General features: G+C 46.6%; 1 protein-coding gene and 2 pseudogenes across 2 annotated transcripts in view; 1 reads left to right on the top strand and 2 right to left on the bottom strand.

The window, feature by feature from the left end:
• Window positions 1-41: 41 nt before the first annotated feature.
• On the bottom strand, window positions 42-3,199 carry LOC149359444 (uncharacterized; annotated as a pseudogene). The gene is made up of 3 exons (XR_016288781.1): window positions 2,944-3,199; window positions 2,156-2,239; window positions 42-1,956 (listed from the first exon to the last, which is right to left on the bottom strand). The product of XR_016288781.1 is annotated as an uncharacterized LOC149359444 (transcript).
• The window catches only part of LOC149359441 (uncharacterized), a 151,088-nt gene continuing 138,499 nt past the window's right edge, over window positions 3,110-15,698 (top strand). The window contains exons 1-3 of the mRNA XM_089567684.1: window positions 3,110-3,120; window positions 3,204-3,306; window positions 3,502-3,548. Of these exons, the coding sequence (XP_089423810.1) occupies window positions 3,110-3,120; window positions 3,204-3,306; window positions 3,502-3,548 (161 nt within the window). The remainder of the gene's footprint in view (window positions 3,121-3,203; window positions 3,307-3,501; window positions 3,549-15,698) is intronic.
• LOC149359443 (uncharacterized) lies at window positions 13,762-14,582 on the bottom strand (annotated as a pseudogene).

Below are 15,698 nucleotides of genomic sequence, written 5' to 3'. Positions count from 1 at the left end.
CTCTATGAATGTAGGCCATTCTTATGCAATGATAATTTCCAGGTACGCTGGCAACAAGGCATCAATGCGGCAAGTAGCCACCCTCTTCAACATGGCCGATTCAACAGTGCAAGTGGTGATCACAAGAGTCATGGAATTTTTATGTGACATTGCCCCAGAAATCATTTACTTTGCAAGCGACAAAGAAGCTGTGGCTCAAGAATTCGAGAAGGTAAGCTCTTGCATGAATGATGTTACAAGCTTTCTAGGGATTATCTTTTTAAAAGTCTGCCTAACAGTTGTGGGCAGGTAGCCGACGTAGTTGCTTATTAGGTTTGATGTCAAAGTCTTAGCATTTATACAGTACAGAAGAATCGAAGCATGGAAGTAACATGCATATAATGCTATAAGGAAATGTCATGTTATGCTTCTAATGCAACTAATACATTTCAGATTGCTGGCTTCCCCAATGTGCTTGGCTGCATTGATGGCACCTATGTGTGTATGCGATGTCCGGACAACAAGGTTAAGTCTACCTATGTTAACAGACATGACCAGGTGTCACTGACGATGCAAGGAATTTGCGACTCAAGATGCAGATTTCAAGACGTTTTCACGGGAACACCTAGCAAGATACATGATGCCAGGGTCCTCAGGCTGTCTACAGTGCACGAAGAATTACCAGTGGTATGCGAAAATAACAAGTACCACATCTTAGGAGACGCAGCGTATCCAATAAGGGAGTATATGATCACACCTTTCAGGAATTATGGCACCATGACTCGGGCAAAGATTTCATACAACTACCGCCATGCTGCAACACGAGTGAAAATTGAGAATGCATTCGGCATGTTAAAACAACGATTTCGGCAGCTTCGGTTTGTGGAGTTTCATACTGTGGACAAGATTACCCAGCTCATCCTCAGCTGCTGTGTCCTTCATAACATTTGTCTGGATGCCGGCGACTGTGATGTTGGTGACCTGCTGAGTGATGACGATACAGACGAAGGGCATTGCAGGCATAAGCAAGGAGACTTGGCAACGCACCAACCGACACAACCAACTGCTCGTGATAGTGCCCTTCGGAGGCTTGGAGAACTGAAAAGGGAAGCTTTGGTACAGCTCTTTTGAAGCTGCAATGATGTTGAGGACAAATGATTGCTTTTCTCGAACTTTTATTGCTCTTTTAAGAACACATGTTGTGATTTTCAACAGGTACAAACGAAGGAACTTTGTCTAAAGTGCTGCTTGATAATATTCTTGAATAAATAGGATCTTTCAATCATGAACAATTGTTTATTTGGAGTTAAAAATCTCCCTCATCAGTGCCATTTGCTCAGCATGAGCTTTGAGTAGTGCCTGGTGCCTTTGGACTGTTCTCTGCTCTCTTGCTTCACGCCGACCTTCTTTTTCATTGTTAACCTTTCTCATTTCTTCAAAAAAAAAATGCCATCTCTTGCATCCTAGATGTGCTTGGGCGCGTCTTTCTGTCTGGGCGGCACCTTTTATTTTCTGTCCCTTGACATGAACCAGAATCTGCTGCATGGTCATCAGACGATATATTAACACTTTCCTGGCTGCAGCCATCAGAACTGTCTACACTTGAAGGCACTGCACTAGCAGTATTTGGTATGGTCTTCTTATACGAAACTTTTCTTACACCTCGCAAAATCTCTGGCTCGATGCTATCATCGATTGCCCTGATTGCTGCAAATTCCTCTTCATATGACACTGCGCAGCGAGAATGGCCGGAGGTTGCATTATTCTTGTCCTCGTTGCGCTTTCGTTTCGCCAGCGTCTTGAATCTGGTTTCACACTGCACTCCTGTGCGAGCGATCCCAAGCACTCTTTTAATGTCTTGTGCGATCTGTTCGTACATAATCTTCTTGCTGCGGAATCTCCGTTGAGGGCCAACTTGTGGTGTGTATCGCGCATAATGGTCGAGAAGCAGCCTAGTTTCACCTGTAGTCCACGTACCTGTCACAGGATATAAAGAGAAAAATTTAGCACATTCATACCACTTGAAGCTTGGAGCTTGCTTGCTCTGGTACAAGTGCAAAATCCACATGTACTAATGCTACTGCTTGATAAATGTTAGACGTGCAAGGCTTTGCAAGAAGGTAAGTGATTTCAAAGCGAAGAGGTGAGATTTCCACCTGGGAGTATATATACATACCATTAGGTGAAGTGATGCTGCTGCTGGACTGCCCATCTTCAGGCACTGTTTGCAGATGTACTTTGTTTTCACTTCCTTGGCTTTCTGTTCAGGAACAAGAATTGGAAAAACATTTTAATTTACTTCCTCACACATGGATGACAGGCAGGCAAGGCAATTTATTTATGCCCGGAGAGTCTGCCACAGAAGCCAACAACAAAAAAAATCTTCACACTATCAGAAGTGCGTTAACTCCAACAGCTGTCAAGAAGAAAATAATCCAAGTCCTCAGCCCCACGCACATAATTTAACTGATGAGCTGACATAACCGTCTCAAAGTGTATTATGACCCCGAGAGTGAATTTCGTGAGGGATCGCCTAACATTTTGGATTTTTACAATTGCTGACGATTTCACTACTGATCGTGGGGTTTCGCATATGCACACCGCTACATGCTTGCCCGCAAAACACAGGTGGGTCATTTGTAAGTGCACCTAACAAATAAATGTTTTGATAAGCAAAGCGACAACGCTCGCAATATCTGGTGCCGCGGCGCAAACACATTTCGAGCGGCCACCGCGACGAGGTTCCAACACAAGTCGGTAATTTTTCGCTACGTCGCGTCACTTGTAGAATTCGCTCAGTCACTTGCATGCTAAACTGCCTCAATATGTGCTTTCGAAAGTGGACTGGGACGCACACAGAACACCAAGCGACACTATGGCTGAGCGCGGGAAAAAGCCTGCGTCAACAGCACGTGAGTCGAAAGCCATAACTCACTGCGCGCGTTCTTCGTATTGCAAACTTACCGTCATAAAGGCAGAAGAGCAGATGCTGCGCAGCGGTCGTCGGGGTGTCCATATTGGGAAGCTGTCGGGACGGTACAGATACTTTTTTTCGCCTACTTTTGCCTGCACCTAGCAGACAGACGGCACTATCCTGGTAGCCGCTTCAGCCTTTCGGAACGTCGCGGGCATGGTTGCGGGGTCGGCTGCCGGGCGGCGCTGTGGTCTGATATTGGCGGAAGTAGCCCTCTGCAGCTATTTCCGTCCCTCTCACTGCTCGGAAGAGCGCTTGCGCGTTCGGCTGGTGCGTCTTCCACCCCGCCTCTGATTGGGAGCTGCTCTCGCTCCAGTCGCTCTGAACGAGAGAACCGGAGCGACCAGCCGAAGGTACCATTACTTAACTAGCAATCGCTTTAAAAACTATGGCATCTATGCAACAACAGATCGCATTGTAAGATTCATGGGTGTGTATGCCATTTTAACCCATCTTTAGTTTCATTCCATCTTTTAGCGCTTTTTGCTAAATAGGGGCCAATTGAATCAAGACAGTAATATAACTTTTAACGTTTTTTTTTAATGCAGTTACGCCTCGGAGGCCTCGTTGCATATCTGGAAACTTCCGTAGGAAGGTGCTGTTTTCCAGATTTCTTTCTCCCCTACAAGTAACCAGGGAAGAGAATTCATAAATCAGTCCAATTTTTGCAGTTCCTGAGAAAGCTGGTCCATGGAACAATCCCGTCAACGATAAACGACCATTTCAGCAGTAAAGCTGCTGCAGTGTCTCATTAACTATGCTTACATAGTTGCCCGACTATAACGTGTAGCTTAGCACCTAGAGGGAAACATCGTTTTCTTCAGCCAATGTTTGTGCAAAAACTTTGTAAGTTATATTTTCGCTCTAAGATTTTAACATATTGCAAATGCCCTGCGTTGATATCGGGCCCTAGTTATCGAAATAGAACTGCAAAATGTGATCTGATTTTTTATTTGAGTTGAAGATGGAGATTTTTTTTTTTACGTTTTTCCAGCACGCCGAGGAACCACTGTTTACCACGTTTTTCCAGCACGCCGAGGAATTACTGTTATTTTTTTCGTGCTGGGTTTAACATTTAAATTGCGTAAAATTGGTACCAACGTTCTGTTTTCTGCCACGTGTATAGGTTTATTTTTTGCCCCTGAAATATTCTGTTCAGGTTTGTTACCTCATATATCGTTTCCCTATTCTCAGCATGGGCTTTTGCAGAAACTATAAATGGTAGAGGATATTTTAAATAACATTTAGACCCCTTTCACTGAAAAGTGCTTTTACAACTGAGCTCAACTCTTCTGAACTTGTGCTGATATTGTGTTTGAAAAAATTACCCGCTGAATACCTGTGTTGTTGAGGCTAACATTTGAATCTACTATAATATTTTGCGTCAAAAGATATAGCGGCTTCTTGATGAACTAAATTAATGTTGGAAGTGCTGAAGATTACTAAGAAGAATATTACTGAGGGAGCTCCAGCTGTACACAGCCGTAAAGTTTATTTAAAGAAAGTTTGCTTTGTATCTGCGAACCTGGCAAAAGAAATTTTCATGAAACACTCAAAAGGCAGGGATGAATATATTTTATGCGGATCTAACCACGTTAAGCGTCAGTCACTGTCCGTGAGGAGTACGGGCGTAACGGATTTAGCTCATAATATGCATATATCTTTGTGAAGTATCTATTTTTTTTAGCTGGCATTAACGTGCAACAGCTGCACGAATGCTATCATAGATCCAAGCTAGATCTTATACCTCTCCAGTAAGCGACGTGACAATCAGTAGGTAGGTTTATTCAAAACCGGCTTCATAAATTCAATCGCGCATTTGTCTCAGAATTTGATATCCTCGTGAAAGATAGGTGGGAGGGACAGGTGAGCCATTAATTTTCAATTAATTTGCGAAACGCAAGAAATTTTACAGGTTGATGTCACATTTACTTTCCATCCAATCCGTAGGCTATATTTAAAAGTTTTCTCACACTACGGCATTAAGATTGGCGGGATGTTAAAAAACCGCAGCTTTTTCGACGTTATCTGGTCTTGATAACTTAATGTGGCCAAAGCTACTGTCATGACTCATGAGGAGCAACGCTGCTGGATTTTTTAAAAAAGCCTAATTTTGTTATCGTGGTGTTAGGTCTGCTAACGCTGTTCATTTTAAAGAAATAATAATAGGCTTAAAGAATAGAAACATAATGGGCAATGGGCGCAAGCTTAAAGCACGCACTGTCTGCTCGAAGAGCTGATGCAAACGCCGACAAGCCTGCGGCCATATTAGAACACAAAAAGGAGGAGGGATACAAAATATTCTGCTCTCGGTTCTTGCGCTTTTTTTTAAATCTACAACTGCTACTAAGAAATACGGAATTGGGCATAATATTTATTGGTCTTTGCGGAATACATAATACTTATATGTAAAGGTTGTGGTTATCTTACAATATCTTCAAACGGTTGCCTAAACGGTTAAGAAAATATACATGGAGCTTATGCGCTTGTATTACTCTGTTGCAACCTTTAAGCGTGAGCCACACACAAGCTTATAGCTCAAAACAGTACCCAGCCACAGATATTTCGCGGAAAGCTTTTTACTGATGAGCACTGTATGACAGAGTGCTCTTACCCGCTCTCGTACAGCTGATGGGGTGGGAATGGCAATATTTTTCACATTCATTACTGATCACCAGATGAGCGTTCGTTTGCTTCATTAATAAATGCCCACATGCCAGCTAATCTTGGACATCCATCCTGTGGAGGGCGTTGGCGGTTCAGCAATAAAGATGGTGGAGATTCGCCCGGGGGTGGGCGGGATGGTACTGGGGAGTGACAGGACGGTACAGCAGCCCAGCGTAGACGTTGCGAAAGAAAAGAAACACTGGCACGTCTTATCACCCCGCGAGTGTTTATCTAGGTCAGAACTTGGCCCCACGCGTCTTTCAGACAATGGGCGAAGATAATATGGGACACCCCTCACTGGCCTCCGAAGGAATGCTTTCTTGAGAACTGGCTATCGTCACGTTCGGCGGTCGGGGAAATCCCAATGTGTTATCAGTTTGTACTCGGTCGCGTGACATGAGGGGCACACTATCTAAGAATTAACGGCGGCAGTTGTTGCAAAGAAAGCTTTGTAATAAGGGAGTAATTACTCATTGGCATCCACCCAAGCGCAGCCATACGGCTTCAAAGGAAAGCTATACAGCTTTCTCAGAAATTTCGTAGTTAAAGAAAAATTCGTCCTGGTCCGGGGTTCGAACCCTTGGACCACCACTTCACCGGAGCAGTCGCTCTACCAATTGAGCTAACCGGGATGGCAAGCTTATGGTAGGGCGAGAGCGAATTGATCAGTAACTCGAAGTGGGAAGTGTGTTGGTCAAATGTTTAGGGGAATCCCCCAAGGATTTCTGAGAAAGCTGTATAGCTTTCCTTTGTAGCCGTATGGCTGCGCTTGGGTGGATGCCAATGAGTAATTACTCCCTTATTACAAATGGACTCCACCTTGGGGGATTCCCCTAAACATTACCGCTGTGAATGTTTCCTCATTCTTTCCACTTGTGTAGTGTTCATTATACGGCTTATGTAACTAGAGTGGCGATATCACCGATACTTATTCAGACCCCAATCTATCAATGGCAGACAAAGGATGCATGGCGAACAGTTCACCAATATTTTGTAAAAAATCTGAAATTGATTTTAGGTGTGAAACACAGAAGTCACCTTCTTACACCTCGGTGGCCACCTTACCGCGATATGAGGGAAGAGACGAAAGGAGTAACAAATTATTGAAGACGGAAAGGGGTGCCATAGTGAAGGCTTCTGAATACTTCGATCACCTAGTGTTAATTAAGTTGCACTGACCACACTCAGCGCACCGCTGCGTTTTGTATCGCCTCCACGAAAGAGCAGCCGCTGCGGCCGGACCTGGACGGAAAAATTTGATGCACTAGATATTGTGTTGAAAGGTAATGGCGATGCATAAATTGGCAATTAAATGGTGATTCGCGATAAATAAGTGAAGCTAACGTGGCCGGAAGTGGACGGATGAATTTGATGCCTATATACTGCTGTAAGCTAATTGGAGTGCATAAACTGCTAAATAAAAGGTGATTCGCGGTGAATGGATAGGAGCTTAAATAAAATATCCTTCAGTATTTTTCTTATATGGGCCGTTTTATGCAAAGCGAAAAGAACACAAAGAGAGGATTAGTGAGGGAAACATTGAATATCAACGTTGACAGTGCGCTTTCTTCTCCTGCCTTCACACTTTTTTCTTAAACTTAGAATAATAAGTATAGATGTGTAATGTGCAGATATGAGAACACTGTAAAAAAAGCGCGAAAATGCATTCTTCTGGTCTAATAAGCAATTAGCAACCTGGGATTACCCGTGACCGTCAAAGGGCATGTTACGCGATCACCTACCAATGCATGAGATTACTCTTTCAAGGCTGACGCGTAGACACGGTAGACCAGCTGCTGTCCGTGGCTTAAGAGTTCGCGGATTCTCTTTTCAAACAAAATTGTTTTCACGTGTACTGGGAAATGCATGGAAGCAAGGAATGAAATCCTATTCGTCTTGCATTGCCTTCTTAAAAAACCTCTCGAAGTCGAAAGGAAAATATACTTTTACGGGGCAGAAAGCGATGGCAACACGTAAAACCATGGAAAAATTCACGAGACAAGGCAAAACCACAATGCACACAAGGAACTCAACGCACAGTCCGCTGCTCTGGATTCGGCCAGCGAGCACGCCCAAGCACACAAAACTTCGTGCGCATCATCACCGTTCTCTCGGTTCCTAGGAATATAAAGTAATACGTACTGGGTTAAAGTGTGTCGTTTTAATGAAGTCCATTTAGAGAGACCACCGGTTCCGTCGATGAAGTAATTTGCAGCATTCCGCCTTACGACGCGCTCGTTCCCGACGGCCGAGTGTGGAATGCGCTGACCGGAATGTGACCGAATCAATGGCCCTGACCTCATAAGAGGGGAATTTGCGCTATACAGATCTGCAGGCAATATTGACTTTGCAATTAAGGATCGATGCCCCTGACGTTCAGAACAGGCAAAAGGCGCCATCTCGTGTTCCAGAGATTTCTGGTCGACCGCACTGTAATAGCTAGTGACATCTGGAGGCGTAGAGGAGGTTGATAGAAGAATAGCAAAAAAGATTGATTATTTCATTGGTCGTCAGTGACCTGAAATGAAGACAGGCAAACGAATTACTTCCGGTTCATTTTGGTAGTTCATGTGATAGGGTATTTTTTTGCGCTGTGTCTTTAATTCTTATATAATTGATTTGATTTTGAGATGAGCATTTGGGCATGTTTTGAAAGCATTTGATATTAACGAGGATGGGCCGGATTTGTCATTCTTCTGGAGATTTTTATAGGTCCATGTCATGGTGGGCTTTTAGAAGAAGTACTTTGGTAAAATAAATGCGGGCGCTTTTGAACGGAATCTCAGTTTCAGAATGAAGTTCCAGCTATTTAGATGAACTTCTTGCTGGCCTAGTTGGTGCATTACTACTGCTAAGTAGGAGTTGCGCATGCATGAAGAACGAACACAGGAAACGTGATGAAGACGGAAAGAGCGGAAACTACCAACTGGTTTTGGCGAGCCACAGTATTATAGCGGTCTATACAGTTTGAATCGGTGAGTTAGGCCGCAAACTCGGGGTGCCTACTGGGTGACTGCCGTGATACGAATTTTGAGTTGGTGGTTGCGCTTCTGCCGGCGCCATTGGCGGATGAGGCTATGCCGGGCCTCTCAGAGGTGCCGGAGGTGGTTGTCCCCCTCCGGCGCTGCCTCTGAGAGTTTGAACTTGTTTTTAAACCTTATGTATTGAGACCAAGATTGACACCCTTGTTCAGCTATAGGTTCCGGGTTAGTGCACTCCGAGAAAAAGCGAGTCCAGTCTGGGAGTGTAGTTTTGCGGTGTGACCGTGTGGGAGGTTTCGTGCGGAGTGTTGTGAGGAGCATACAGTGGTCGCTACCGAGGGCTTCTTCAGCATTGTGCCAATTCGGATATCGTATGATTTTGGTGAAGGTAAGACCCGGACACGTGTCTTGTGTTATGGGGTTACGTATTCTTGTGGGGTGAGCAGGATCCATGTGGAGTGTTAGGCCCAACTTCTAGATATATGCTCCGCCAGCTTTATTCCGCGTTTCTCCTCTTTACGGTAGACCCAGAGAGGATGGGGGCATTGAAGTCCCCAACTATGTTGAGGGTTTCCTTTCCTGCCAACTTGAGGGCTTTGCTAAATATGTTAGTGTATGTTACATAGGGCAGTTTGGGTAAGCTATACATGTTGTATGCGTGTAGTGACGAGTCCTGTTTTCTAAGCGGAAGCATTGTCACCATAACGTATAATTAAGCCCTGTAACAGGCGAGATCAACTTCGGTAGCCATAAAATATTTCTTCGCGAAGTATATCTATCATGCAGAAGGAGGTTCCGAAGTCAACGGTTGTAATGGGAGGGTTTGCGCACGGCTTCTAACGTCGTTTTCCGGTTAGTCGCTGTGTGAACAAAATACGCAAACATGCGAAGGTACCTGTACTACGGTTTTGGTGGAACGATAGATATATCACATAGTCTTCAGTGCCCAAGCGGTCTTTCAGCTTATGCTAGGAAAATTGACCGCAGGTCTCGGCCCGACGAGAACAGGCGTGACTAACACGCCCCTCTCTTGCACAGACTACAGACACACTCTCATCTCACCTTTTGTAACAGCCCACTATCATTCCTCCGTTCCCACTCCTGCTTGCACCCTATGCCCTGAACCCTTCGGTTCTTCCCTCCGCATCCTATCCCTCTGCCTGGCGAACCATCCCCCGCGGGGAGTAAAGAACCTCAAGACTCGGGAGGACTGGGAGTTGCTGCTGGGCTCGGAGGACCTGGCCATGGAGACCATCGCCGCCGGCCGGGCTGCCAGTGTTATGGACCTTAGGAAGAAAAAATTGCCGACGATTACGTTAATTCGTAGTGCGAAATTTGAGCGCAGCTAATCAGGTGTTTCAGCTTTCAGATAGATTGAGGCAAAGAATTCTAGCAAGATATGTATGGATCCTCCCCCTCCCGACGAACATGTGCCCCGTCCTGCACGCCGGCCGTCGTCATGCGGCCGCGCATCACCATCCCCTCTCTTTGATACCCAGGGTGTAGCCTAAACGGATGCCTCCTTCGTGGCTCCTCGAGGTTCCTGCGGCTATGCCCTTTACCATCCCCACCTCCCCGATCCGGAAACCCACACCAGCGGGCCGCACCTACGCCCTCCGGACGCATTGTCCCTCGAGGTCCTCGCCTTTGCGCATGCCCTTCAGTCGTTTTCCCTTCTTCCCTCTCTAAAAGAGTAGACAGCCTTTTCAGACTCACAAGTCGCTATACACCACATACAGAACAGCACCCTAACCCCTTCTCTTCAACAGGAGGTCAAACGAGCGGCCTCAGCACTGCAGCCTTCCATCATTTTCCTCCGCTGGGTCCCTGGGCATTCAGGGATTGACGGCAATGAGCTGGCCCATCAGCTCGCCCGTGACACACTTTTCCTGGCAACGGTGATCCCCTGGCCCAAACCCTCGGAGGAAGGTGCGAGACTCACCCATCGCCGCACCATAAAAGAGGTCTACCTGGAGCACCGCCTCGACAAACACCGTTACCCTCTCCCTCATCCATCACTCACGGTGCTGGAGAGTTGCCGGAGACCCGCCTTCTTCGGCACATCCAAATGAATGAAGTCTTCACCCCGTGCCGCCTTTTTCACTGTCGGTATCGATCGGACCTTTCATGGCCCAACTGACCCCTGTATCTATGCGGAACTGGCCCATTGTCTCTTCTATTGCCCCGCTGCTTAGCATTCGGGTTCCTACCTACCACCTTCTCTATCGATCACCACCTGGCTCGACTGGCTTGGCACTGGAGGGGAGGAAGAACAGCGACTTCTGGTCACCCAGGCGGTCGATATGTCCGGCCTTTAAATTATGGTCGAATAATAATCTTCTACTACTACTACTGTACAATTACAGACAACTTGTTATTTTTCACACTTATTCTTTCTTCAAGAAACACTCCATTCACACTTCCTGATTGTCATGAAGAAGCTTTGTGGTCGTGGAAACCCTCGCCAGAGACCACTGCCTCCTGAACACTACATTTAGGACTTATCCTTTCGCGCGACTAGCAACACAAGCCCAGATTGGACCAAGTTCAGGTAAAATATAACACTGCCACAGCCATACATGAGCAAGGCTACCAAGAAAAAATGTTCTCTGGCCTTCGCTCCTCCGAAACTCAAACTCAGCTCTCAGAGGCTGACTCGGATGTGGACAACCACCTGCTGCACCTCTGGGAGGCCCGGCAATTGCCTCGTCCGTCGTTGGCGCCGGCAAAAGCACAACCGGAAACTTAAAGGTCGCATCGCCGAGCTCACTCAACGATCGGCTGACTCTGCGACCCGACTCGCCGACTCCAACTGGGTGGCCCGATGCAATACAACCGCTCGGGAAATGTCAAGCCGGAACACGTGGCCAATTTTTAGCGCCCTAGTTGACCGAACGCGAACACGCACGGCGACGGCGATGCCGCGAAACGCAAAAACGGGCGCCAAAGAGCTGCGCTCTAAAACACTTATGGTTGATCGTTCTAAGTGCCCCATCGCTTTGGTATGCGAGCAAAATGGACCGCGGGTCTATGCGGGTACAGCTCGGTTTCAATGCGAAAGCATGACTCTCCACATCACTTCAAAAGCTGGCACCGTACAGAAGGAAATCGGAACGATGTGCATTGTCGAAGAAGCCAATGCTTACAGACTGAAACCTGAATATAGCACCGGAAGGGGTGTTTCGATGCATTAAGTAGGTTTGGAACTGATTTCTGTACAGACGATCTATTGCGGAATACGGTCGAAGTTATGGTGCTTACTAACTTTGTTCCTCTGACCACGCATAGCTATTATCCTGACAGGTACGGATGATAAAAAACAGAGAACCTACGAAGCAAAACCCGCGTGTATATTCCAAAGAAAGCATTTGGGAATCAAACGATAGCCGGTGGTTTACCATTGCTAAAGAGGAAGCAAAGTGCGAGAGCACGATTTTGCAGGCCGGCCCTGCCACTAAGCACCTCAAAGTGCGATTGTGGTGTCCACTAACAGGTCGGTAACCACGTATGAGCCTTTTCATTCTTCAAAATTAGCGGCGACTTGAGTTCCCGAGTTCGAGCCCAACAATGGCGGCCGGTGGTGGTGGTAAAAACATTTATAAGGAAGGGACAGGACGGTTGCTTCGATCACCCCGTAAGGGCCTGATCCTTGCAAGCACTAGGTGGAGGTCCCTAGTTTCGGACCCCTTTGGCAGTAGCCGGCGTTTTTTGCCGTTAGTATTGCCGTAGCCGCTGGGTTTTGAGGAAAGGAAATGTATCTGTCTCGCATATCTCGGTGGACACCTGAACCTCACCGTAACGGGAGGGAAGATGGGAGGGAACGAAGATACCGAAAGCCTGTCACTTGCCTGTCAAGTGATGGAACTCTCTAGAACCTTCGACACAATGTCTATGAAACGTCTACAAACGTCTAAATATTAATGATGCTTAATGATAGTTAAGCATGACTTGCACATTTCCTCATACTAGTTAATGTATGGTTAGTGATAGTTAACGTGACCTTAACCAGTACACTGATTAATTTGATTTAGTTAAGGAATAGGCGCAGTGAACTGTACCACATTCCACTTCTTAACTGCTACTAATTACCAACTAGTCATTTAGTCATTAAGTACAATGATACAATCATGAAATTACTATATATCATGTTCCGATGTGTTTCGATTGCACCGATTCGATTGGCTGTTGATTGGCATATGCCCATATAAGGCATGCATCCGAAACGCGGACACATTTGCTAACACGTCTTGGTCACGACAGCATGAGGCATTAAAGGCTTTAGACTTAAAGACTGTGTCGGGGCTGGGAATCGAACCAGGGTCTTTGGCATTTGAAGTAGAGAAGATATCACTCCGCCGCAAAGGCGCTTTGGGTTTGGGCATGAATAAAGACGCATCTAGTGAATGCATGGGTTTCATAAATAAAATAAAATAGAAATAATAATGAGAAAGAAAAAATCAGAAAAGAACAAAAAATAAAAATAAATTGAAAAAGTTAAAAATGACAAATAAAAAATAAAAGAAAACAAACAGTGCGCCAGGAAATGCTATCGCCTTGCAGTACTTTAGAGAGTCAAAGTGCCCCTGAATTTTTCTATTTATCTGGTCTGAGTAGAAAGGTTAGTTAGGCTAACTGGTTAATTAAGCAATTAACTAAACTCAGTCCCACTTACATGGAGCATCACTATACGATTCCTTTAATTGGTTGCATGGTAACTAGCCAAAGTGCAATTGGCCCCGTTTGAAATTCGCGCACTGTGATGTCCCGATCATTTCGACCAATTGAAACAAGGCAAGCTGTAGATACGGCAGTCACCCGAGGTCTTGCTTTGGCTGTCGGAGTGTTGCTTTCGCAACACAAATGTCTGCAGTTCAACTCGGCTGAACCTGGTTTACAGAGCTGCGGACACCGCGTTTGAGCGCGGAGCGATCGGACGCATGGCGCATCTGCTCCGTCGATTTTCGGCTGGAACCGCGGCAATCTAATGTAACACCTACGAAACCTGTGCGACTGCAACCGTGAAGTCAGCAGGATCCTGGAATGAATGACTGAATGAATGAATGAATGAATGAATGAATGAATGAATGAATGAATGAATGAATGAATGAATGAATGAAAAACTTTATTGTGACAAGGGTTCTCTCAGCGTTGGTGGAGCCCTCAGTCCGGGGCCCCAGTGGCCTTTGCAGTCTTGCGAGCCCTGTCGATCAGCTTGAGCTGCTCTTCAGGCTTCTAGCTGGACAGCGCTGCCTCCCACTGCTCCGGTGTTGGTGTGTTGTTTATCGGCGCTGCCTGCATTTTCTGACGGGCCCATGTAAAGTGGTAAAGCATTGGGTGTTCACCGCATACTGGGCATTTGGTGTCATGTGTGGAAGGATACATAGCGCTTAGTAAACTCAGATTGGGGTATATATTAGTCTGCAGTTGTCTCCAGGCAACTCTACTAATGATCTTTGTGGGGAGTGGGTAGGTCCTCTTGAGGGCTCGTTGGTGTTCTAAGATGGCTCCATACCGTCTAGTGACTACGTCCAGTTCCCCTTCGGTGCGCGCCTCCCGGTTGGCGTATGCTCGGGCGTTGACTTCCGCACGTTGGTTCCCTTTGACAGCCTCATGGCCTGGTGTCCAAGTGATGAAGCATCTCGTAAAGTTGATTCTCCTCGCCTTGAGTATGCGAATGGCTGCAGTGGATATGCGTGCACTGCTGTACCTTCTGCAGGCCTGTTGCGAGTCTATAATGATGTGTGCTTGAGGCTCGTCACCCTGCTGGGTGATGGCGAGTGCAACTGCTGCTTCCCCAGCCTCGAGGATGTTGGTTGGTTTTTATCGAAGCGCAGTTCATTTCCCTGAGCTGGTGATCCACCACGCTGGCTACTGAGCCGTATCGGTGCCTGTATGTGGTTGCGTCAAAGTATAAAGGCGCAGTTTCTTTCGTGGAATTCGGATCTTACCTTTCTTCTCGCCTTATGTATATCTGGATGCATGTTTTTCGGAATGGGACTGATCTCAATGATCCTCCTGATTTCATTTGGTACGCTTGCTGTGCTGTTCATTTCTTTCAAAGCGTCCTTCATGCCCAGCAACCGCAGCGTGTTTTTGCCCGTTTCGGACAACATCAGCCCGTTTCGGACAGCATCAGTGGGTCGGCGGCAGGAACCCGCTAGAACGAAACGAGACAGGTGGCTGGAGCAAAAAGAACGAGGTTTATTTCGTGACTTTGGCTTTTTTTTTGCCAGTCAAAGAAAACGAGAAGGAAAGGAAAGCTGAGCTTGGCCGTGACTCTGTGTGATAAGAAGAGCAGGGCGGAAGAGCGCACACGTGGCGCTGACGAAGCAGTTAGCTGTTCGCAGCACGCGCATTACTTTTGCGCTCCAGCCAGCAACAGCCACTGCCAAAGCCGGTCTAGTGGCGGCGCGCGTCGCTGGCGTCGCTCTTTCGCGCGACGGATGTGCGCGGCGGGAAGAGTGTGGAGTGGAAGCGGCATGGAGGAAGGAAAGAATTGGGAAGCGGTAAGTCCGATTAGTTTATTCTTTAACACAATCTTCTCGCGTAATTTTGGGCCTTGCTTTGCTGTGTGGATTTTGGATGCGTAGCTGCAGTCAAACTAGCTAGGAGCCGGTGGGAAAAGGCAAGAAACGTAAGTTGGTTTCGTTTTTCTTTCCTTTAGCCGACTGACGTTCGTTTGGAGTATCTCCTTTGTCACTGGAGCAGTTGTGGAATAGGAAGGCTGAGGCACGTCTGAAAGCAAGGAACTGCGAGCCGTTGAGCAAGAAACCTTTGCCACTCCATCCACACTCGCAAGGGTCTGCTGCTGCCGGAGTGCTGCCCTCCTGAGTACAAAACGGTGCAATTTGAAAACTTCAGAATTTCTCTGAATGACAAAGACAGCTGTTTTCAGCAAGATGGCTATGTCATTGCAGCCAAAAACATAGTGTACCTGAAACGCTCGAAGGAGCTTTGCATTATTGGCTGTGAATTCTTAGTTAGGGGGGGGGGGGGGGGGGGGCGTCTCTCATAGCCTCAGTCGCTTTGGGACGTTAAACCCCAATAAACCAGTCTTAGTTAGGGAGGACTTGTACTCTGTGTCCTTCGGTTCCTCC

This window comes from Amblyomma mixtum, chromosome 2 (genome assembly GCF_055824585.1).
Source record: "Amblyomma mixtum isolate Tamu chromosome 2, ASM5582458v1, whole genome shotgun sequence".
Lineage (NCBI taxonomy): Eukaryota > Metazoa > Arthropoda > Arachnida > Ixodida > Ixodidae > Amblyomma > Amblyomma mixtum.
Note: the sequence above shows the minus strand (reverse complement) of the source record. Positions and strands in the feature narration are given on the sequence as shown.